Below are 25,049 nucleotides of genomic sequence, written 5' to 3' on the forward strand. Positions count from 1 at the left end.
GGTGGGTGTGGCCCGCGCGGGACACGCCTCCCGCCAGCTCCGCCCAATCGCAAGGCGGAGGGGCGTTCCCGCCCGCGCCGCCGCTGCCCAATGAGGGGGGAGGAGGGGGTTTTGGCGCGGCGCTTGGTGGCGGGAGTTGGTGCCACTTGGCGGGAGTGCGCGAGCCTGGGTGCTGCTGGCCATGCTGTGCCGGGCGCTGCTTCGCCGCGCCGCTGCCACCTCCTCCGTGACACCCTGTGAGTACTGCCGGGCCCGGGAACCCCCCGGCCCGGGACCCCCCCCCGGCCCGGGGTCGTGAGATCTCCGGGTTTCCCTGGTCCGCGTTCGCCGTGTCCCGTGTGGTCACGGGTCCGTCCGTCTCGTTTGTAGGTCAGCCCTCGGCGCTTCCCCTCCAGCATCTCCTCGACAGCTACCGGTGCCGCCGGGAAGATGACCACCTCTCCTACGGGGAAACCGGCATGCCGGTCCCTCCTTTCGGCTGCCGCTTCTCTGCAGGTACAGCTGCCCTCTGGGAGGCCGTTCGCTGGTGCGGGGTCAGCTGCACGCCCTGCTTATCTTTAACGCTTCAAGGCTTGGTGTTGGGGTTCTGTGTTTCTGTGAGGGGGTAACTGTGTTTGCACCTACATCCTATATATAGGGTCACAGTGCTCATTGGTGAGCTAGCAGAAACATCTCCTCACAGAAATGACTGAAAAGCTTTTATTCCAATGGCTTTGGTGTTTCAGCTTTGTCTGTTTCAAAGTACATCCTTTTGATACAATATTTGACACATAGGGCTTTGTTCAAAATATATAAAAGATGTAACGGGATGGAGAATAGTAAGTACAACTGAAAGAGATGGAGGTATGCCACTGGCATGTGTGGAAGCTCCTAGAACTTTAAGGCAAAGATCTTGAGATCTTTTGTGTATACTGCTCCAGTTCTCATGCCTTTCTCCAAGGCAGCTTCCTGCTTTTCCAGTCCCCATCCAGGGAAACTACTGGAGGTTGCAGAGGATAGGCCATAAGGATGGAGGAAAGGAGCTATCTTAACTGGTGTAAGATGTATTACCAAAGAAGTTGCTCCTTGCCACTCGGTTTCTCAGTTAAAGAGTTCTTGAATGGAGCATCTAGAAAGAAATGCATGGCAATATTCCTGCATGTGTAAGTTTTAAATTGTTATGTAAATGCTATCTAACTTTACAGCTGTTCATTAGGTGTGCACCCTGTTTAAGTTGCTTGTACTTCCACCACAAAGGAAGGGGAGTAATTCTGAATCAGCCAAACAGTAGACAAATAAACTTCAATTTATTTTCAGCACCGAATTTTGAGCATATACTGGCAGTTGCAAACGAAGAAGGATTTGTTAGACTGTATGATACCGAAGCTCAAACTACCAGCAAAGTGATCTTTAAGGGTGAGTTTTATAACAGAATATGATCTTCATTTGACGTGACAAGTATGTGATTTACTGGAATCCAAGAAAGCTTTCTGAAAGTTAATTAAACACAAATGTGGGCATTACTTGTATCCTCTCATATACTTTGAATCCTGTTTACAAAGCAGCTGTTTCTGTGCTCTTAGAAAAGCACTGGTAGGTGAATTGTTCTGTGTTGTTTTTGACGCCTAGGGCAAGCTGCTGACAAATAATGAGATTTCTGATTTTGATGTCTGATGTTCTTTATCTGTCTGCAAAATATCATCATGCTGCAGTGCACTGAACTAATCTTGGCTTTTGTTCTCTTGTTAGAATGGCAGGCTCACTCGAATGCTGTATTTGATCTTGCCTGGGTACCAGGAGAACACAGGATTGTAAGAAGTCTTTTCCCATCTACCTTTATTTTTAATGCTTTGGTAAATGTGTGCAGAAAATGACTAAAGCTTTTTATTCTTTCCTCTGAAGGTCACTGCTTCGGGAGACCAGACAGCCAAGGTGTGGGATGTGAGAGCTGGTGAGCTTCTTGGCATATGCAAAGGTCACCAGTGTAGCCTCAAGTCAGTTGCTTTTTCTAGATTTGAGAAAGGTAAATGTTGATATTCCCTGTTGTCTTTTTCATTCTTCTTTCCCCCTTAGTGCATCTATACTTATGGGGCTAAAAACGGATTTTGGAACCTGACAGTGACAAATAGCATGGGCAGGCTCCACAGTGACCTAGTCAGTGAAGTGAAAGCAACTTGTTGGAACCTCACGGTGGTCTGATGCTGTCTGCCATTTTCTGATCTTGGACAAGTTAGATGTGATTTCAAGAGACGATATTGATTTTTATTTACATACATAAGCATGGAAATATTCTTCATAAGCATTCTCTTTTTTCTAGAACCGTAGTAAGGAAAGGTCATGAAGAATAAGGAAATAATCAAGAAGCACAGCAGACCAATGGCCTGATTTTTCTATTTCTAGGGCCAGAGGCACATAAATGGCATCCAGATCATTAAATTATCACATTTGGAAGCTAATAGCTCTCTATTTCTCTCTCAGCTGTCTTCTGTACTGGAGGCAGAGATGGAAACATCATGGTTTGGGATACCAGATGCAGCAAGAAAGGTAACTGAACTTTCAGATATGTATCAGAAAAGCTCAGTATCATGTGCTAAACAGTTATCAAATATAACTATTGGACTAAGATTTTCAATTACAATGTAGGCAACACTTCAGTAAGAGGGAGAAGATTATCGGATGTTAGGGGATTGCTTTAGTACACTAAAAGGATGGAATAAGTATTTATTCTGTGTCTAATATGTTGTTCCACTCTGTCTCAGATTTGCAGCTTGATCTACGCACTGTCCTGATAATACCCTGTGTCTCAGTAAAGAGATAGGAGGGTACTGCACATATTCTTGTGTACATATAATCAGAATACATCAGTGCTAGAATGGGCTGGCTGAGAGGGATTTGGCCAGAGCCATACAGAGGGTTAAAACCAAGCTGGGAATCTCCTACCAGAGTAGGAAATATGGCAGAAAGCACAGAGCAGAGGACTTTGAGTTCAAGGAGCAACTGAATGTATTGTGGGAATACCTAAATGCAGGCTGAGCTGATTCTGCTTCTCTCTTTGTGCTTCTGAGAGCTTCTTCCCTGCCGGGTCATGCCCTTCTCCTCAGTTCCCTGCTCTGTCACTATCAGTTTCCTGGCATGCGCTGCCAGAACATCTCACTGTTCCGTCTGTCTCAGGTTCCCTAGATCTTCAGCCTGGTAACTGGGGGAAAAAGAAGGCTCCACATGACTGGAGTGGAAGGTGTAGTGGGGGGAGGAAAAGGAGAAAAGTAACTTTAGTAAAGCAGTATAACTTTCATATTATAAAGCGAGAACTAGAGGACAAAAGGCTAAATAGAAAATAGGGAAATAAATTAGAAAGCACTGGAAACTTTCCTGTAAGTGCAGTTTTGCTCAGGATGAAATCAGCTGAACATTCAAGATCAGGAGGCCTGTTAAGGAACAGACTGCAGGGTAATGATTTCCAAGGGCAGCCTTCCCATACTAGTCTTGGCTTCAGTGCCTGTGCTACATTGACCTCTGCATTTTTTTTTGCAGTATATGCTCCTGTTTTTCTATTATGTTCTCATTAGTTTTGTATGTAACTAACAATTACTGTCTTTGGATATATTACTGATTTTAAAGGCTAGTCTCAGCCACTTTTTAGGATTTATTCCCAGGTGCTGCTTGTTTTATTAAAGCGATGACAAAATTTTGTAGACATAAAAACTATTAACTGAAGTGTCTTTGATTTCTTTCAGATGGATTTTATAGGCAGGTGAATCAAATCAGTGGAGCACACAATGTGGTTGACAAGCAGACTCCTTCCAAACCCAAGAAGAAGAGGCAGAACTTAAGAGGTCTCGCTCCCCTTGTGGTAGGTACCTGGTGCACAGGTGAAATGGGGGCCACTGGTCTGAGAACAAAGTTATACACAATAGACTTTCTAAGCAATCACAGAATGGTTTGGGTTGGAAAGGACGTTAAAGCCCATATAGTTCCAACCCCATGCCATAGGCAGGGACACCTCCCACCAGACCAGGCTGCACAAAGCCCCATCCAGCCTGGCCTTGAACACCTCCAGGGATGGGGCATCCACAGCTTCTCTAGGCAGCCTGTGCCAGTGCCTCACCACCTTCACAGTGCAGAATTTCTTCCTTATATCTAATCTAAATTTACCTTTTGTTTTTTTTTAATGCCATGACTACTTCTCCCATCACTACAGTCCCTGACAAAGAATCCTTCTCAAACTTCTTTGTAGCCCTCCTTTAGGTACTGGAAGGTGGCTGTAAGGTCACCCCAGTGCCTTCTCTTCTCCATGCTGAACAACGCCAGCTCCCTCAGCCTGTCCTCATAGGAGAGGTGCTCCAGCCCCATGGTCATCCTTGTGGCCCTCCTCTGGACTTGTTCCAACAGGTCCATGTCCTGCTTGTGCTGAGGGCCCCAGACCTGAACGCAGCACTCCAGGTGTGGTCTCACAAGAGCAGGGCAGAGGGAGAGAATCACCTCCCTCAACCTGCAGGTCATGCTGCTTTTGATGCAGTGCAGGATACGGTTGGCTTTCTGGGCTGCAAGCACGCGTTGCTGGCTTGTGTTGAGCTTCTCATCAAACAATGCCCCAAGTCCTTCTGAATGGTGAGAAGTATTTGGCTTGTTCGTGGTTAATGCTCCAATTTATCTTTGCAGGTTTTTGTGTTGTGGTCACTTGATATGGCTAATTTTAGACATTGTTTATCTGTCTAACAACCCACATACCATCAAAGCCATCTTTGTGTGAATACCATGTGAAATTACTTCTTTTTTTTCCTTTTCCCAGTGAAGAAAGGAGCATTGGAGCATTCTTTTTTTTTGGGGGGAGGAGGGGGTGTTGAGATAGGTAGGGTTCCAATATTCCCCCCCCCCCCCCTCAAGTTTGACCACATGAATGACTGCCTCACCAGACTAAGAACTGGTCTTATTTGATCTCTTAAAATCTCTTAAATCTTCTTTGATGAAGGCAACTATCTTACTTCTGACCCGAAAGATGTAGTCCTAAACTGCTGTCCAAATACTTAAACTCACTGGCAATTTGACTGCTGGGGTGGGGAGCATTGAAAGGATTGTTGTCTGAAGTGGCATCTGGTATTCCTGGTTCTCATGCCTGTAGGGACCAGCTTGCTAGAGAGCACAAAGCTAATTCTGTTAGGAGAGAGCCCAAGAAGCTCAAGCTAGTTCTAGAGCAAAACTCAGGCTGGCCTACAGCCAAGAGGAATGAGGTTGTCTGGCTGAGAGGAGGTGTCCTCAATAATTTTCACTTGGCCTTGAAAGCAGCAAGATTTTTCTGACCTTGATAGCAAACAAAATTCCTTATTTTTTTCTTTCCTTTAAGGATTTCCAACAGAGTGTAACTGTGGTGCTGCTTCAGGATGAATATACTCTTATCTCTGCAGGAGCTGTTGATGGGTAAGAAGGGAGGATGCCTGCTTTTCCTTGCTATTCTATGTGCTCTTAGTGGCACAAAAAGACTAGAAGATTTTTTTTTTCTCCAAAGATCACACAATGGTCCACAAAGGTACAATTACTTTTAGTTATAATCAGCTGAGCTTGCTGCCAGCTTGCATTGCCAGAGCCGAATGCTGCTTTTCTTCCTTACTCAAGATTACAGCACCGGGACGAATTGCTTATGTGGTAAATGTTCATTTTAGTGTTTTAGCTATGGGGCAGAATGAGAACAGTTCTTATCTCTGTTCTCATGAACCTGTAGGACCACAAGTAAACAGACTATTGTTAGATAGGGAGCTGTTTTGGGATGTGAGTAGGTGGTCGGTGCCTGGATATGTGTGGGCATTTGAGAAAATGTTGCCTTGAGTTATAAAGGATGCATTCTTTTAGCTGCCAGATCTGTTGCAGCATCTTGAAGCGCAAGCAAAACATCTCACTGATTATCATGGAGATTACACTCTCATGTTTTGCTTCTTTAGGAGGCACTGTGTAGAGGCGTATTCTCCAGAGCCTTTCTGAGACAGATAATACTCTCTTGCCTGTGGCTCAAGAAGAGGCTTGCTCCTGAAGAGCAAGAAAAACCTTGAAAAAACCTTTGATTTTTTTTTTTTAAAAAACGTAACTGTCAGGAGTATAAAGGCATCCTTGCTCTTTCCTTTTATTAGTTGAGGAAGCTTGACTTGTGAGCTCATGTTGTAGGTTGTGTTAGTTACAGAAGACAATGCTGCTTCCTCATCTGTACCCGGCAGAATAATTGCTTTGCTTTCAGCACATCTCTGCTCTGTTTTTGCTCTGCTGTGCTCCTTATTGCTGGGCACTCCTCAGTAAGTAACCTGTCTTCCTGTGCTTATAGAAGGCTCTATCTGCATTGCAAAAGAGGCTTTTGACTCTTCACAAGTTAGAGACATCTGTGCTTTTATATTTCAGTGTGATCAAAGTTTGGGACTTGCGCAAGAACTATGCTGCTTACCGTCAGGATCCAGTGCCTTTCAAGTCCTTTTGCTACCCCGGCACCAGTACTCGCAAACTGGGTAAGTTATTGGATAAGGTATTTACTAAATTTGCAAGGTGATTTTTAAGAAGTACTGATAATGCCATCTCTTGTATTTTTAGCCAAATATTGTTAAGACTGAGTTCAGCAGGGTATTTTGATCACAAATACCAAATTTTCAAGTTGACAACTGAAAGTGCTCCGCTTTTATATCGTTGCACAAATGATACAAATTTGCATAAGCTTCAGCAGTGTGTTTTCAGAACTGGAGATGAGAGAATAATAGAGCTCTGTAGGTGGAATTTGGCTAGCACTTTTGATGCATGAGTTGAAACTAGATTGAACACTATTTGCATTGTATCTTTCAAAGACAACAGAAGGGGCTGTTTTTTAACATCATAACCGTTGAGAGTTGAGCAATAATTGAAGATGTTTCTTACCAAAAACAATAGTGTTTTTGTTCATGCTGCGCTATACTTAGCACCTTATGATGCTCTGATGCAACACAGTAATTTCTGGTGACTTCTCAACTGTCTTGATGTGTCAGTGTAAGTAATAGTCAGTATAAGTCCCAAGGACTAGGGAAGCCTTTGAGGAGCTGGCTATGAAATAACTTGCCTGCAGGAAAAGATTCTGCTTGAAGCTAAATCACTAGCATATCAAAGGATGGCTTAAGCTACCAAAGCACGAGGACTTCTATTCACTTTTAACCTTTGTTTCTACAACTGGATGTTCCTGCTATCCCTTTGAAACTATCAGATAAATTGATTGCCTGCTCTGAAGATGGGAATTTTCTCAATAGTGCCCTGAATCCTCATCAGAAAATCTAGATGTTGTTCTAGACACTTCATTTCTCCAGGAAGTGCTCTGCCAAACAAATAAACTTTCTAATAACAATCTATCTTGTGTAATAGACCTATTTTCCAAATGTCCATCTATCGTAATTTCTTTGAGAATGCCTGTTGTCGGAAATGTTTTGTGGAGTTACTTCTTACAAATAAATTCTCTAAATTTTCTTTGTCTTTAGGATATTCTAGTCTGGTTTTGGATTCCACTGGTGCTAATCTCTTTGCGAACTGCACTGACGACAGTATCTATATGTTCAATATGACAAGTTTAAAGACCACCCCAGGTAAGAGTAATATCTGTGGTAATAACCTGTAAAAAATAGTGCTGTGTTCAGCAAGCTTTCTGAGGTCATCCATGAGAGCAGGTATCTACTAAAATCAAACAGCTGGCTGGCTTCCTATAGTGTTGAATGGATATAGACTTATGCTTCAAACTTGTTCTTGATCAGCAATGAAAACAACTCTTTAAGCTGTGGGTGATGTGGTGGAATAGGTGATAAGAGCTCACGCCCAGCCCTGGGTGCTCACAGCACTTGCTGGAGCCCCGGTGTAGCAGTCTTGTGGGGCAGTCCAGAGACAAGGAGCATGTTATGAACTGACATCTGGCACTGCTAGCCAGATGTTACAGAGCACAGAAAGACAGGTTTCTACCTCGTGCACTGTGACTTAGAGATCATCTTGAAGGCATTGGAAACCTATTTGATTCTCTTATGTCTGAAAGTACCTGGGAAAGAAGGCACCTGTTGATATTATACTTTTATATATTTGTATATATTTTATTTATACTACAAGGACTTCATATTTAGTGTTAAGCCATCATAAATAAAGATAATAGCATAAAAACATAAGTGCAGATGCTACTTCAACTAGACTGAACCTAAGTGTAGTTTCCATATTGACTCTGGTTATCTTCTGAGGAAGGGTTAGTGTCCAGCTGCTGCCCACCTGAAGCAATCTTGAAACTTCTGCTTAGTCAGTCTCTGATCTTTCAACTTTTAAGGTCTGAATCCATGTAAAGTGATCACCTATTATGTTGTACTCAGATATTTTAAGGTGTCAAACTTAGCTTCTGCAGCAGTTTCTGGGAGAAAATGTCCCTAGCATATTGTGGAGATGCTTCTTTTTTCATTTCCCCCCCCTCATTCTTTTAGATTCCTTCAGCTCTGCATCTGTGACCTTTTTGTTGACAAGATGGGTCACGGACTGGTGCACTAAGCTCTTTTGTCATAGGCCAATGGCCGCTTCTCAGAAAGTGGCAAATCTTATTAGATGCATTCCAGACAGACATATGATTTAGTTTCCATTGCCTTTTCTTAGTCTTTCAGTTAATTGAAAATAAATGAACAATGTGTCCTTCTGTATGCTCTTCAGGAAGGCAGTTTGTTGGGTGGGAATACTTCCAAAGCTTGAGAAGTAGTGCAAGGATTAAATATTAATAGATCGGTTGTTGATTTTAACCCTGGGTGCCACCACTGAGCTGTGGAAATTCTCCCAGTGGCCCATCCCCCTGCAAGAACAGGACAAAGCCCAGGACACCCCACCATCTGCCTCTGCATTTAGCTGTTGCCTTCCGTTGACTTGTGTGTAGCAGATAAAACTTTCTGGAGAGGAAATCTTGATTCATCCAGTCGGCTGAAAAACACGTGTGGCTTTTGGGGAACTGGCTGGGGAATGGTGTGCCGTGCCTCCCGCAGAGGGCAGCACGGGCCTGTGGTTGGCTTGAGGTGCCAGCGGGGACGGAGGGCCTCCAGCCTCGCTGGTCTCTTTCCAGACAGCAGCAGTAGATCCAGATCTAGTATCAGGACAGCGTTAGCTGGAAGGGAGCTGTGAGGAAATCCTCCTGTAATAGGATTTGCCTGTAACCACTGCGCAGAAGGAGCCGCAGGTTAAAATCAAAGCATCTTGTGGGGTCTTGCCACCTTTCAAAGGAAGCCAGAGGCAACCACGCGTCCTCTGGTCTGTGGGTCACCTTCTTTGCCGAAAACACGATGGAAAAGACTCTGAAAGCCCTGTAACAGACTGCTGACTCCCATTTTCTTGCTGTGCTCTTGTGGATCCTGCAACGTTCGCAGCGTTGCCATTTCCAAGCTTCAGGGCCGGGTGAGGGTGTGCCAGCCCCACGTGGTGCTAAATCAGGAAACTCGCCCTTTCCACCCTGATAACGAGGCTAGGGGTAGTGTGGCCAAGTGCTCCACATCCACGTTCAGCTCCTGTGTTGGCTGTTGGCTCTTCCGGTGCTCGCAATAGGAAGAGCAGCAGCTATTCAGGGCCTCGAGGTGAAGCATTACAGGGACGTTAAATATAGACGTCTGACGAGCGTAGCTGACACGGCAGACGTTTTGCTGACGAAATGGAGATGCTGGCAGCCAGAGAAAGGAGCAGCAAATGCCTTGGTTGCTTCAGCAGAAGCACTCTGTGTGATCATCCTTGTTAATGTAGTGGGACTGGTGGCTGCGGGACTGGAAAGAAGGGACAAGGGGCCATAACCAGAGCATTGGGGTAGCCCACATGATGTCTTGGCTCTGCTTATATCACAACCAGGCCAAAGCTTTAATAACCTGCCACTGCTTACTAATGCTGTGGAGAGAGCCGTTCAGGTAAACCTGCTACGTATCAGGAGCTATGAGGGCTGCTGTTGAATGATGATTCCTGCTACCTGCCGGCTGGAGCTCCGAGCCCTAGAGCAAGGGAGCAGTACAACCACTTTCTCTAGAGGATACGTGGCTGGGCAGGAAAAGCCTGTAAGATCAGCCCTGCTTATGCAACCAACCCCACAGCTGTGTGTTGAGTGGTGTTTTTACTTTCATTGTTTTTCTCACAGTGGCAGTTTTCAGCGGACACCAGAACTCTAGCTTTTACATCAAATCCAGTACTAGCCCTGATGACCAGTTCCTGGTGAGCGGCTCGAGTGACTGCAACGCGTACATCTGGAAGGTGAGACACTTGGGAGAAACCCAAGGGAGCGGGCCTGCCCAGGCTGGCTGCCCGTAAGTGCTCTGCTCTTTCGTTTCATTTGCTTTTCATGTTCACATAGGACACTCCCTGCCTCCCACTCCTAGTTAAAGCAGCGTGGGGTTAGCTCCTGGCATGTTGTACCCAGAGTGTGTTGCTGTCCAGGCTAGATGTAACTAATGTAAAACAGAGCTAACCTCCTGCCATCAATACATCTCTCATCACTGCTGCTTATTGCAAGTTGCTGATTGTAATCTGGTTTTAATGGGCATTACAGTCCTCTTTCAATCCTGTTGATTCAGGCACCTACGACAAGTAGACAGCTCTTGGTTCATATTTAGCAATGGAGCACGTTAGGGGGAAAAAAACTAACAATTGTTTTAAAGGGCACTCTCCCCACCTCCCCTTTTCTAGCTCTTGCTGCAGACTTTGCTTTTTCTCATACTTAATTTGCAGTAGTTAAAGCCTTTGTATTATAGTGAGGGCTCAGCCAGAGCCTTCAGCAAAATTCCAAAGCACTGTCTGACAGCTGAGAGGCTTAGTCACTTGGCATCTTGTGCTGACGTGTAGGAAATGCAAATGTCACAAAGTTAATAGCAGGGACCTCAGGATAAGGCGTGCTTCAAGCTCTGTTCTCCGTAGTTTACAGCTGTACAGGAATAGAGTAGACTTCCTACCTCAAGTAGAGTAGACAGAAGCTGCAGGTGACTGCTCTTTTCAGGTTCTGGGTAATTTTAGGGATTGTTGAATTGTTTGCCCTGTTCAAAATGAGTTTGAAAGTAAAATACAAAGCTCTGACAGAAGAGGATTGCCCTTTTGTGGCTGTGGTTTGAGCATGTAGTCCCTTTGATTCTGAGAACACTTCTTGTAAGCAGCCAGGTTGCTTGCTCAGAAGTAGCAGGAGTGCAGTAGCATGGCTAGTTCCATGTCAAGCTGTGTAATTTTAGCCTTCCTTAGATCTTTGTGAGTTCAGCAAAAATACCTGTAGAAACTTGGGCTGCGCATCCAGCATTCATGTGTTTTGGCATTTTCGTGGAAAAGTGGCTGGAACTGGGTCAAGAACATTCAAGGACGTCATAACATCTCAATGTTTATGCAAATACATTTAAAACGTATTTGTGTACGGGAGGTTTCTATTGCTGTCACATGTGGGTGACAGATCATATTACATACTTATTAAGTAAATAATCAGATAATCACTTTTATTCCCATAGTCATGTTAGAAAGAGGGACCTTCAGCAAAACTTGGTCTCTTGGCCTCAGCAGAGGCTTCTTAATTTGATTTAAGTTTTGGAAGACTTTACTGACATTGAAACACATGTATCTTTTCCTGGGGTGAGGGCTTAGAGTTCTGTGAAAATGTGCTTAAATATTTCATGAACAGTTAACAGGTAATGTTGGAAAGAACTTAATGAAGAGTGCTAGCTTTCTATATCTAGAGAGGAATAAAAGGCAGACCAAGACCTTACCAAGGAATAAAAGACAGAGTAAAACATTGTCCACCCAGATTATTTCTTTGAGGAACTTTGGAAGCAGTGCCAAGCTGTGCTTGGGTCAGCAGTTCCCAGGGAATACTGCGGCTAGAAGGTATTGCTGACGAGGGCGCTGTTTCAGTCTTCTTCCATGTATAACATCACTTTCAAACAATAAACATTTACTTTATTGTGTTGGGTTGGTATTTTTAATTACTAATCTGTCAATTAATGAACTGACTCAAACAACCCTAAGATTATAAAAGCCAGAGAGCAGAGAAGTTTCTCTGCAGAAATGGTACCTAGCTGAGCTACCTCCCTGGTAATAAACATAGATGGTAATAAACCATCTTTATTACCTCCCTTGTAATAAACATAAACTTTATAGATGTATACTTCCATAGTTCCATTATCCTCCAATGTGACTCTATTAACAAGAGCTTTGGTCTGTCTGTCCCAGTGTTGGAATTTATGTGCTTCTTTATCATTAGCATAAAATGGTGTGCATAGTTTTATGCTTGAATCCTGACAATGGATACAACAGCTGTTCAATGAGTAGAGTAACTAATAAAGTCTCACTTCCTAGGTTTCTCTGTTTTTTAACCTTTCCACAATAGTTCTGACTTCCTCATCACTATCCTGTCAAATCAGGCAAAAAGCAGTATGGGTTGTGGCTAACTTTGACTTAAAATGCACAAGATGGACAACTGTCGTCTGCCAAATGCAATGGACAGGGCTGCAATTCTGCCTGCCTTGCTCCATAGGAAGACTGGCTGCATGCTCTGTCTCATCAGCACGAAGCTGTTTAAAGATCACTGGCCTCTTTTGGGTGTGGACCTGCAGAACAATTTCAGCCAAAGGTTGAAGTAGACAGATGGGTCCCCTTGCTGCAGAAGCTTCCCTTCCTTAGGAAGCATGGCTAAACAGGGAAGTTTCTGGACTCTAAATTCTTCAGCATTCCAGGGAAATAAAGAAATACAAAGCTCTTGCTAATGCATTTTTTTTTAGCACCCAAACATGGGTAGTGTAGGTTGGCTTCCTCCTCATTCATATTCAGATGAATGCATCCAATCCTACTTTAGTACACAGTAATGTAAATTGGCTGTAATTGGTTTAATTTACACCATTGCAGTGTAAAACCAGTTTGGCTCAGGAAGACTAATACTCTTTCTCTGCTTTTCTTTCAGCAGTCAGTGACCACTGGTGACTACTCAGTCTGTTATGTGTGCATTGCAAGACTGCTATTAGTAAATGAAGGTGTTCTCTGCACCTCTGTTGATGATTCCATAAATAGGGATTTATTTTCCATGATGTTGCGTGTTTTGGCAGAGAAGGAATAATCTGAACAAGGCATTTAGTGGATATTTAGTCAGTGATGGCCTCTACTATGTCAGGGGGAAAAGTGGCCTGTTATGAAGAACCTGATTTTTCTTACAATATCAGAACAAGTTACAAGATTCAGAAGCTGGATATTCAATTACAGTTCTACAGGCTGCTATAGGAGGTGATCCACAAGGGGAAAAAATAAAAACAAACAAACAAAAACCTTCTGTGTAGATCAGAAGTCTTCCCAGATGTTTTGCATCTTTCTTTGAAACCTGTATGTAACATCTACTCCTTTTCCCACACAGTAAAGGATCAGTTCATTCACTTAGTCACGTATGCAAATCCTCCTTATAAATCTCCCTTATAATAGCACGTCAATAATGGTGACTCAGAGATCTGGAATGGATTGTCTGCAGAAAGCGTGCAAAACATGGATATAATCTGTGTGTGCATGTGTGTATGTTTGTGTGTTTTCTTCCTTGGGCCACCTAATGCTAACTTCAGCTCTATCTGTCACCTGTGCTGTGATTGAAGAGTAATAATATGGATTAATAATAAAAATGAGAAAGATTTATGAACGGTAAAAGAGAAATGGGGTTCAAGTATAATGAGTGTGTATACTAGAGGGAGCATTTCTGTGAACTCTTCAGAGGCTTTGTGGTCCAGTTGGTTGCCTGGAAGAGGTTCAGACATTTGGCAGCCACATAAATACTGGTTCTGAAGCTAGTGAAGATTCATCTATTGGACTTTAGTGGTGGTGGTTTTGATTATTATTATTTTTTTTAATAAATCACTTGTGATAGGGATGTTTGCAAAACAACAACAGAATATTTACCTATTCTCATTCAAATGATGAGCTTCCCAAACTTTTAAGCATCTTACCTAGAGCAAATAGAGTTACTTAACGTAGTGAAATGCTCGTGTAGTGTGTTGGGTTGACAGCTCTGACAGAAATCACACGTGCAGCAGGAATTAAGCAAGTGTTTCCAGGCAAGTCAGTATATCTCAGTGCTGACCAGCTGCTTCAGCTCTAGAGATTGCCAACAGTATGTGATGTGGGGATGCTTTGTGGGGAAGGAAGAGTGTTAAGACATCTCTGGCAGTCCATGAGGTAGTGAAGTAAACGGCGGACTTACTCTACGTGGTCCACCGAACAGCTGCCATGGAGTAGCCATCCTTGTGGCTACATCATCCCTGTGAAATTGTTCCCTTGCTTTGAGACATTCAGTCCTCCAGAGAACCCTGCTTTTATACAACTGCAGAGCTGCGGTGTCTTCGGGGAGGGTGCAACACCTCCCCAGGCAGCCAGTGCCAGAAAGAAGTCTTGGAAGTAAGGAGCAGGGATTTGGGTTCACCTCAGCTGCAATGGCCTATGAACACAGGCAGGAAGCATTTAACTTACCTGTCTCATATGGGAAAGACAAAGTATTTGCATGCTTCGCAGCTGGGCTGTGGAGGTCCTTCACAGTGGTGTATGTTAGGCTGTGGGTCTTGTGATTTTATACTTATTTTTCTATGGAATTTTTAAGGTTTCTGAACCCAGCCTGCCTCCAAGGATACTTGTTGGTCACTCTCAAGAGGTTACCTCCATTGCTTGGTGTCCTTCAGACTTCACTAAGGTTTGTTTTCTGAAAAATTGTCTTCCCTGTGAATAGATGTGCTATACAATGGATGTGCTGTGACAATATTTGCTTTTCAAAATTGCAGCAATATTTGTTTATTTGGAAGGAAATTCTTAGTTAATAATTTCCAAAAATATTCATTCAGAGGAGGGGAGAAGCAGTAAACCAAGTTTGTTGTATGAGCATGAGTATCATAACTTTTTCATTATTTTTTAATAATTTGAGCTTGTTGATAAGACCTAGCAAATTGTAAATGAACAAGGACTTCTCCTGATGAGAGCTTGTTACACTACTTGTAAGAGACAAAAGTGTGAAATCATGTCATCAGGGCTTTCAAAAGCCAAAAGCTTGCTCTGTGGTTCCATACTTAACTGTCTGACCACAGATACATCTGCCAGTCTTGTACAGAGTGGTAAGAAATTTTGAATGCCCTCTAAAAAACACATGGACTCTTTCACTATGACTTTTTTTCAAGATCTGAGCTGTTTTTTGACAAATATTTGTGTGTAGATTCAAAAACCTGCAGTTTATGTTTGTCAGTTATTATGCCCCAAGTATTACTAGAAGGAAGAGAATTAACAGAGGAAGCTGGTTTAAATGACTGGCCTAGCTCAAAATGAGGAATAACCCCGAAAAATCCGAGACAGTATCCTAATAATAGCTAGAGTCTCTTGCACCTTATAGGTATTAAGTAAGTCAGCCACTTTACCTAGCTTTCACTGCAGCACCAGGTGTTCAGAAAAACTTTATAGGAGAGTGAGAGTGGTGAAGACAGACGGGGAGAATTGTTCTAGCTGTGTAAGATGCAGAAGAATGCAGGAATTGACATTTTGGATAAAATCTGTGGTCTGTGTAGCCCAGCATCCTGATCATTACAACTTGGAAATGCAGAGCAACACAGCCTTTAAAATCTATACCAACACAGATAAAAAGTAGTTACCCACTTTACAGACTCTGAAGCATGGAGAAAAGTGAAAATATAGTGATAAGAAAGGTCAGTAAGCTGCTTGAAGTGATTTGAGAGGCTGGGCTGCTTTCGGAGGGGCAATACTGATGTCACAGGTCACAGTATAGATACTTTCCCATCCAGATTACTATGAACTTTGGCCACAGCATTTCCTTCTTGCAGGTGATTCCCATGTGAGTCACCAGCTAATCTGTCCAGAGAGCCATAAAAATGTGGCTTAGGTAGGTGCTGCTGCTTGTTTGAAATAACTTCCATGGATCATTTTGGAACACACAAAGTCACAACAGGAATCTAGGTGAATGTTTCTAGCAGAATTGGTTTCTCTGCCAGACATGTGAGTCTGCAGAGATAGCACTTAAGACTGGTGCACAGCCTTCCAATGTCACCTTTTCAGTGTGCTGCAAATGTCTGTCCTCCAGCAGAAAAGGTCCTGAATAACAGAGACAGACCTAGATGCAGGTGCAAGAAGCAGCGTGTCCACTTTTGGCTATTGAGTGATGGAAATTGCAAAATATGCGCTGGCCCTTCCTGAGCAGACTGTCCTCTGTTACAGAGCTGTGCAAGGCCAAGGGTTACTGGTGACTGGGATTTCTCCAGCAAAAATAATTGAGGGCTTTTTGCCTGAGAGGTAGCCTTCCCCTTTAAAGCAAACACTTGTCAACGGTACAATAATGAAATAGAGTTGAGTTGGTCCATTTGCTTTAAGGGTAAATCTTGTCCCCTTGCCAACCAGATTTCACCCTGCGTTCATACTGGCTTGGTGTGTTGGGTGTAGCTGTCCTAGGTCATGTTGCAGTGCCCTGGGTACTGCAGCAGACACACTTATGTTGCAGATTGCCACGTGCTCTGATGACAACACTGTGAGAATTTGGCGCCTACAACATTGTTCTGAGGAGGAGAAGTCAGCCTCCAGCAAAACCAACTTGGTGGGCTGGGTCACACAGAAGAAACCAGAACAACGTGGAGCAGGTAAGGCCCTTGTGATATCTTGCTCTTCTTGGGCTTCTGAAATTTGGATGTTCACCAACAAAAGCCTTTGGCTTGCCTTATTCATTTTTTTTTTTTTTTTTTTTTTTTTTGTATTAGGCAATAGTTCATGTAGCCAGCCAAACTCTTCTACTTGTAAATACTTCTACTGCCGCCAAGATGAGCTGGTTGAAGTAGCTTACAGTATGATGAAGTTTGCATGACCAGCCTGCAAAGTAAATTTATACATATATATATGTATATATACATATATAATTTATATATGTATAAAATTTATACAGTCAGGCAGCCAGGTCTTCAGTGGGCATCAGCGGGGTTTGATAAGTGAACAGCCAAAGGAGATACCTTTTGCATGGACTTCTTCAACTGGCAGTGCTGGAACCCAGAATCACCTGCTTCAGAGCTGGGTTTTACATCTCCAACTAAAGAAGTTAGCTGTTACAACAAGTCGTATTTTTTTTAATGTCAAATAATAAGAGAGAGCAGTAAGATCATATGCTTTTTCCAGGTCCTGTTTTACCCAGTAAAGGGCTGATGGCACAGCCTGGGAACTCTGAATTGTTTCCTCCTGCCCAGCAGCTGAACTCTGGGCAGTCTTCTTTGCTGATATTAATATTACATCTCTTTCTTTAGCTTTATGCAGTGGGACTGACTGTCCGTACAGACAAATGGCACTTAGTGAAAGGACTTCAAGAATGCCTGCAGACAATCACAACGTGATCATATTGTTCCAAAATTAGTCAATAGCATTAATCAATTCACATACAATATCTGTCTACAAAGCCTAGGTGATCAGGCAAACTATGCAGCATGCTTTCAAAGCTAGCAGGCAGAACTGGGATATATCACACTCAAGAATGCCTAAGGTTGGTCAAAATGATTTTAATATGTATATTTGAAGAATTGGCAACAGGAAAAATCAGTTCAATGTCTCTAATGTAGCCTTGATTGTGAATTGCTGCTCCTCTGGAGGGGAAGCTACTCACTGGACAGTACCCTAGGGCAAAAAGAAAGGAGCCCTGGGTCATAGCACTGCTTTGACTTGCGTGAAATTTTCATTTTGTTACAGCAGAATGGGTGAAAGGAGAATAACCGCCCCCCCACACCCCCAAGCGAAGTAGGATGAGCTTTTCTGTAGCGTAGCTCTGAAACTAAGAATAAAATAGCTTTTTAGCAGCTGTTGGTGTAACTTCCTGTGTTCCACCTATCTTTTCTAGCCACTTTCCAAATGAATTTCACCTTGGCTAACATAAATAAAGGCTGAAGGTCTCCAAATCCCACTAATGGGATAACATTGCATCTAACCTTTTGCCAGTGAGTAACAGTCTTGCAGGAAGTTTGCAGGACAATAGTAGGGAGAGTGCCAGGTCTGCTCTGTAGCTGGTAAATGGTTTGTGTGTACATGCACACAGAGAGGGCTGAGAAATACACTTTGTGTATTTCACAGAATTAAGCATGAGTCTAGTGTAGAAGCCTAAAACTTGAAGTAATTTCTACACTAAAATTATACAAGTCAGCTTTGGCAATTCTACTAGAGAAAATAGCTTATTTCTCCTTGTTCTTACTGCATTAAAGCAACACAGGAGGGAAAAGGAAGTACACAGACACTGCAAGCACAACAGCAGGCTTCCTGCTGACCTTGGCTCTTGAACACAAAGCACGTGCTGTTGGAATATAGGAGTTATCTGCAGAGATTGATTCGGCAGTGGCAACTAAGTACTATTGCAGACTTTCTGGGATGAGATCTAGGTAGTTCTCCACCTACTTATGTGGAACAAGTTGGGAGGCTGAGGGTTGTGTATTAACTGTTGACCTATATCATGAAGTGTAGCAAGCAATTTCCTTTTCTTTGGAAACTATTTTTGTGGTTTCCTTAAGTTGCACTACTTTCTCTTTGCTTTTGTGAAACCAAATTTGTGGAGAGGGCCTGTGCCTGAAAAAATTGTGAGTCTTAAATCTGGAGGTTTGTAATACCACTCTAGAGAATTTGTAGCAGAGAAGGCGGAAAACATCTCAAATACCTGCATGGGTGTTATGCAGATTGACTGCAGGCATTTAAAGTATGCACAAGCATGCAACACTATGTGAAGCGTCAGCTTGAATGGAAACAGCCTGGAACTGAGTAGAAGCCTGAATAATGTATGCAGTCTTACTAAAAAGCCTCGTGTTGATTTTCCTTATCTCAAGTTCGGGGATGTAGCTAGTGTGCTTCCCGTCTGACTCTCAGGACAGCTTTTTTTTGCTTATCCACTGTCTCCACAGTATAACTCTCAGGTTGGTTTGAGACTGAGAAGACTCATACCTACGTAGTCATGCCACACTTATTTCTGCTGTATGAATTTGTAGGTGGTCATTATGGATTGAGAACTGCTGAGCTTGCTTCTTCTCTTATAGTAGCTTAAATTTTTAAATATAACAAATTCCCCAGCTTAAATATTATTGTTTTGTAAGTGCTCATTAAAGTAAAGATTAAGAGAACCAATCTTGGCAGTCACTTTCTCCTAGTCCAGGCTGAAGTAAATTATTATGAAGTAGCACACTTTATCAGGAAAGCCTTTAATTCTGTTTATGCTTTAAGGTGATTTGTAGTGGGATCCATTAATATGGGGTCCTGGTATGGTGCACCAGTACTTGTGTTTTAAAGGGCTAGATAATGCAGTAAAACGAAAGATCAAAAGAGGTGTATTAGGGTATGTAATCAAAGAGTTGTGTAGGTGATCACTTGACATGTTATTTGTCAGACAGCCTAGAGATCTAAAGAAAATGGCAGGTTATTCACAGTAGACTTCTCATTGTCCTAATGAAGTGCTTTACAGTACAGCAGCTGATGTTGAGAATTAGGAGTTCAGATTAAACCCCTGGAATACAGAAAACATTTTAGAGCTCTTGTACTCGGTAGTGGAAATGCCTGGAGTAACTCATGTGCTATCCTACTTAATTGCATCACCTCAAGTTAGATGAATGAGAAAGAAGGCATCTGTGAGACCTGCTAATGTGGTCTCTGGAGGGTGCCATAAAAAAAAAAATCTCCAATGTTGCTGCAGATTGAGATATTTCCTATATATATTTTTCCCACTGTCACTACTGAGATCCTTATGAGGTCCTGGGTGTAAACCTGCCTATGACTACCACTTTAATAAGCTGAGTATTCAGAAAAAAAGAAAGAGCATCTTGACTAGTGAGCTCAAATACCATTGTGACATATTTGTCTGGGGATCATTTATTTTAAGAAATTACTTAACTACAGTGACAGATTTTATTTTCTTTGGAACTGAAGTCCTTGTTCAGGAGGTGAAGAACTTCTCACATTTCCCTGGGTGTGGTCCAAATCTACCAACTTCATACAAATACAGCACTGCAGAAAGTTCTCTCTCGAAAGGATGAGAGGAAAACGTCCTTTCCCATTCTCGCATTTTTTTTTTATCTTAAAAATATGCAACTGTTAACACCTGACTATCATCATTATTCATTTGGGAGGGTATTGTAGCATAATGTTTCTGTGGTATTATAACTAGCTATGGGACCTTCTTACAGTACCTTTGTTCCTCAACTCAATCACGGCCCCATTAAAGATTGGGCAGGTGACCAGCTGCAGGTAGGGACCCAGTCTTGTTCTCAGACAGCTTCCCAAAACAGAGCTGTCTGTACTAAGCTGTTGCAAAGCTGCCAGCAAGGTGAGATAAACTTAGAAATTGGAAGATCTGTTTTGCCTGTCCATCAGTCCATCAGCTGCAGCTTAAGTAAGGGTTCTAGTTTTAGAAGGAATATGAATAGAATTCAGACATTAAACCAATGTACTGTATTATACTTAGCTATATGATAAAGGATCTTAAATAGGATTTGTATCAGTTTAACTAAAATAAGAAGCATCTCTGCAATCTGTAGTTCAGCAGGGTATGTCTGAGGAGCAGGGTGAGCGCTGAATCCATCTCCTGCCTGGAAGGGGTGTTTATGAAAGGTCTACCTTTCATCTGCTGTTGTGTTCCTCATTAGACTACTTATTTCTCCTCTACCAGGATCACCAGCCAGCCTACAGAATACTCCTGCGAAGGCTGTCACAGTGGGCAATCCGTGTGTTTCCTCGCCACGTCCGGCTGCCTGTGCTCCCAGTTATTCTGGAGACCTTCCTCTTTCTACAAACACTCTAACGGTCTCTCTCAAAACCCAAGTTGCTGCAGCCTGCACACCAGCAAAGCGGAGTGGAGCCAGCCCATGTGCTTCTCCCAAACCGGTGCCTTCCTCCAAAATGTCCATTAAACACTGGGTTACCAGGACTCCATCTTCTTCTCCTCCAGAGGTGGGGAAAAAGGCTCTTTCTCCTAGAAAAGCTCTGGCAGAAGTCACACAAGGTCTCCTGGAAACATCTAGCACTCCTAAAGTACCACACTCACAGGTTGAAAAGCGTGCCAAGAGGAGGCTCGACTGCAGTAAGGAAGGCGACGTGAGACAGAAGTGTCTGCAGGCCTGTAGCTGTGTGACTGAACTGGACCATGTGGCTAAGAAGTCCAAGCTAAATTTATGTCACTTGGCTGCAGAGCAGAAAGCTTGTGGTGAAGGCTCTTTAAGTCTGGCTGACCTGGATAATGAGCATGAAGGCTCTAGCCACAGCCCAAAAGAGCCTTCTCTTTCTGGAAGCCGTATTAATCCATCCGGCGTTCAAACCCCTCCTCTTCTTTTCCAGTCTCCTTGTGGAAAAGGCACGGATGTAGTAGATAAAGAGAATAGTTCACCTGAACGAAAAAACTGGCTGTCTGCTCTGGGAGAGAAGCTACGGACTGGCAAAGCGGGCAGCCCCCCGTCATCTTACAGTCCCAGTGCAAGACGACCGGATGCTGCGGCAGTGGCCACCTCACCGAAAAATGTAAGTGGGACGGTCAGGGACAGCGGTAATGAAAGAAGTTTTCCCTAGCTAGCACACTCCCCTTTCTGTGCATGGTTAGCTCTCTCCCACTCAGGCATTCAAAGAATTATCTGATTATGGACAAAAGAGATGATTTCTGGCCTAATAAGCTGGGTACATTAATTCTGTTATCTACTAATCCCCTCTGTGCAGGAAGAGAATTCTTAGGATGTTGTTGTCCATCCTTTGAAAGAAACTTAGAGCACACAGGAGCTCAGAAATCCTCGTTGTCCCCAGCTGGATGGTTGAAGGATGTAGCTGTCATCTGAAATACAGCTCTTCTCTGAGAAGCACAATAATGACAGCACCTTTCCTGGCAGATCTACTGTTTATGAGTTCACCATCACATCTGCCTATTTATGTTACTGGAAAGACATGTTAGCATTGGAAGAAAGAGCTAAATTATATTCTAGCCCAGGTAGCAAAATAATCTGTTACTTACCTTAAAACTCTGGGCTAAATAATGCCTTCAGTTCCTTCTATTGAAAACTATCAGAAAACAAAGAAATTGTGAAAGAGACGGAGGACAGGATTTGGCCTGCGTAATCCTACTTTTGATGTACAAGAAGCCTGGCACTGAGCTCATCCTAGGATCTGAAAGTTAAGCTTATAAAGCAGCTAAAAAAGTTGGTGTGAGGACTTGAGGATTTAACACACATGAGAAATGATAATTACATTTTTTTTAAAAAACAAACCAAACTTGTCCCTTCTCTGAAACATGGACTCGACGTCCAACAATTTATTTAACTGAGACTTATTTCAGTAAATGTCAGGTAAATTTTCAGTTGTCATGTTTTAATTGTGCTCCAATTGAGTATCTGATGCTATAGGATGTTGCTGTGTTTAAGGCTTATTTTGATGAAGTATCTCATGTCTTAACTGATTTCACCTCTTCCAGCATTTCTGCCAGACATGCAGTGGGTGAGCCACCGCTCCTTAGGTTATGCACAGCAGTTGAACTCCTCGTGTTGTTGTTGTGCCAAGAAAACTTGGTTACAGTAAACCTACAAGTACTTAGAGTATGGGTTTAAACACAAGATGTAAAGATTTGCCCTGGAGAGAGATTACTGTTCAGCAATCATCTGTCCTGCCCATTATGCACTAGTTCAAATTTTGTGATGCTCATGGCCTGTGCTGTGCCCGAGGCTTGCCAAGGTGCCTCGAGTAGCAGCAGCACTCATGGATCTGTTACATCTCGGGGATCTGCAGCCCTGTAATCTGCAGTAGGGAAGCTGGAGCTGCAGCCAGAGTGCATTTCCTACAGCAGTAAGACAACCCCAGCTTTTAGCCAGTGTTTCCTGTAGGTGGTAAGCTTCTTATCTGTGAGACAAACAGATTACAGTAAAGAACCTTTCATTTACTATCTTCTTTGGGAAGCTAAACAAACTGGAGCAATGATGGAGGGAAGATTTTAAGACTCCTGCAGCATGAGAACTGCTAACCCAGAAATGTTTCTTATTGGTTTAGTGTTTTTTTTTTTTTTTTTTTTTTTTTTTCTAGGCTGTAACCACTCCAGCTTCCATGAGGAAGATCTGCACATACTTCCACAGAAAGCCACAGAATGACTGAAGCAGTGTGTGGCAGTTGCACCTGATGGATGTTGACACTGTGGTATTGAGATCAGATTTAGCAGCACTGCCAGAGCAACGTGCCGGGATTACACAGTTTGTTTTCAGACCTCAGTAAACTTGGGGTTTTACTCGCCTCTTTTTAAAGCCACTAACGACTGAAATCAGCGGAGCATGGAAAATTATCATCATACTTAGAGACTTAAGGTTTCTTAATCACTTCAGCTGATGGATCTTATTTTGTAAAGAAAACAGAGTATTTTTTACATAGCAACTGTTATATTCCAAATTGAGCAACAGCTCTGCTGTGCATTGTTGACAGGCACATGCAGCTTGTCTTTTAATGTTACTAATCTGCTGTTGAAATTTTCTCTGCTTAAGAATACTCTGTGAAGCATTGCACCCTCCAGAAAAGCAAGTGTTGTGTGTCAAGAAGCCCGCGCTGGAGGTAGAGCTGAGACACTTCATGCTGAATGGCATTTCCAGTTATTCCTCTCGTACAGCCACAGCAACCGAGCAAGGAAGTTATGAATGTGTAAATAAATACAGAAGACTTTCAAATGCCCCTGTATCCATCTCCATCCAATGGCACAGCTGGTGATTATATTCCAAGAGGAGAGAGCATATAATCAAGTACTTAATACCTGTACTCTTACCACTCCCTTCCTTCTCCAAGTCTGAAAACTTCTGTATTTACCAACTTAGCTGGCTTGTGGACCATCAGCACTACAGCTGTTGAGACCAACAGCTTATCACTTCTCCGAAATAAAACATTAGCAAGGTGTGTTCAAAAGTTAGTTTAATCTATCCCAAATAGTGTTCCATAACAGCTGGTTGCTCAGCAACTTCTTACTGATTCAGCCTGCAGCAAAGGCATTAATAACTGCTTGTAAAATACCTTTATAACACTTATAATACAGTATTTATAAAAGAATACCTTGTAAATTAGGGGGCACTTCACATCTTAGAAAGCACTTCACAACGTTTACATATTAATGTTTTACATGCTTTGCCGTCTGTAAGTCATCACTGATGCTGATAGAATAAGGTCACTAGCTGAAACGAGATCGCTGTCCTGCTGGCTAATGATAATAACTCTGTGGTCATGGTTTCCAGAGGGGTGGTTAGTAAAAGATCTGTATCTTAGATTGGAGCATTTACTCTGTCTTCTGGTATGATGGTTCCTATGAACTTAAATAAACAGCACCTCAGAATCCCTATTAAGTGTTTATATTGCAAAAGTATTGAGGTATTTGATGGGGATGTGCTCCAACTAACTCATGTTTTCTGTCTGAAAATTTCAGACCTACTTTACAACATCATTGAATTACTATGGTAGCTGAAAGGGATTAGAGGAAAACATGCTGGTTTGTATTTTGCTGTGGATTGTATTCTGCAAGGAAGTAAAATACATGAAAACTGGCTTCTGTGAAAGGTCTCTTATAGTTTCAAAGCAAAAATAAATGGGTAATGTAATTTAAAGGGTAAAAAAAACAACAGTAGTCATCATCAAGTTGAAGCTTTTAGCAGGAGCACTCAGGTACATGTAGGGACCAGAACAACTTCCTCTTGTTTATTGAATTACAAGCCATCATCCCATGACCTTTGAGGAGATGTCATTAAGTTAGAAGAAAGTGGGGAAGGCAATGTAGTGCTTCAGGCATTTTTCTGTAGTTCTCTTTTTTTAAGAAAAAAATATAAAGGATTTTTAAATTGATTATCTGAATAGATAATATCTTGAGTAAAACAGGAATAAAAAATCTGTTAGTTTAATATTAACCTACTTCTGGATATTGAGCTGTGTAGGTGGAAGTAGCAGAAATATAACAAGGCAACCTGGTAGGTTTGTGATTAAATTCTGTCTTAACTGTAATTAATCAGAATGGCTGCGTAGGGTTCAAACTGCCTTGCCTACAGCCAGTTTTCCATAACAGGTTGCAGAATAAGGAGATAAGGACCCTCTTGAAGTATATGAGTGTCTTG

At 42.6% G+C, this 25,049-nt stretch overlaps 1 protein-coding gene across 2 annotated transcripts; it reads left to right on the top strand.

The window, feature by feature from the left end:
- Positions 1–94: 94 nt before the first annotated feature.
- On the top strand, positions 95–24,565 carry DTL (denticleless E3 ubiquitin protein ligase homolog). Of its 2 annotated transcripts, XM_035321662.1 has the most exons (15): positions 95–236; positions 370–495; positions 1,297–1,395; positions 1,729–1,790; positions 1,882–2,002; positions 2,458–2,523; positions 3,714–3,829; positions 5,321–5,394; positions 6,361–6,464; positions 7,452–7,556; positions 10,094–10,206; positions 14,552–14,641; positions 16,445–16,580; positions 20,615–21,459; positions 22,999–24,565. In XM_035321662.1, exons 1-15 carry the CDS (start codon positions 182–184, stop codon positions 23,065–23,067), a joined length of 2,181 nt encoding a protein of 726 aa, XP_035177553.1. In that variant the 5' UTR covers positions 95–181; the 3' UTR covers positions 23,068–24,565. The 2 variants fall into 2 exon arrangements, with proteins under 2 accessions (XP_035177553.1, XP_035177554.1); XM_035321663.1 differs by lacking the exon at positions 7,452–7,556.
- Positions 24,566–25,049: the final 484 nt, after the last annotated feature.

This window comes from Oxyura jamaicensis, chromosome 3 (genome assembly GCF_011077185.1).
Source record: "Oxyura jamaicensis isolate SHBP4307 breed ruddy duck chromosome 3, BPBGC_Ojam_1.0, whole genome shotgun sequence".
Taxonomy (NCBI): Eukaryota; Metazoa; Chordata; class Aves; order Anseriformes; family Anatidae; genus Oxyura; species Oxyura jamaicensis.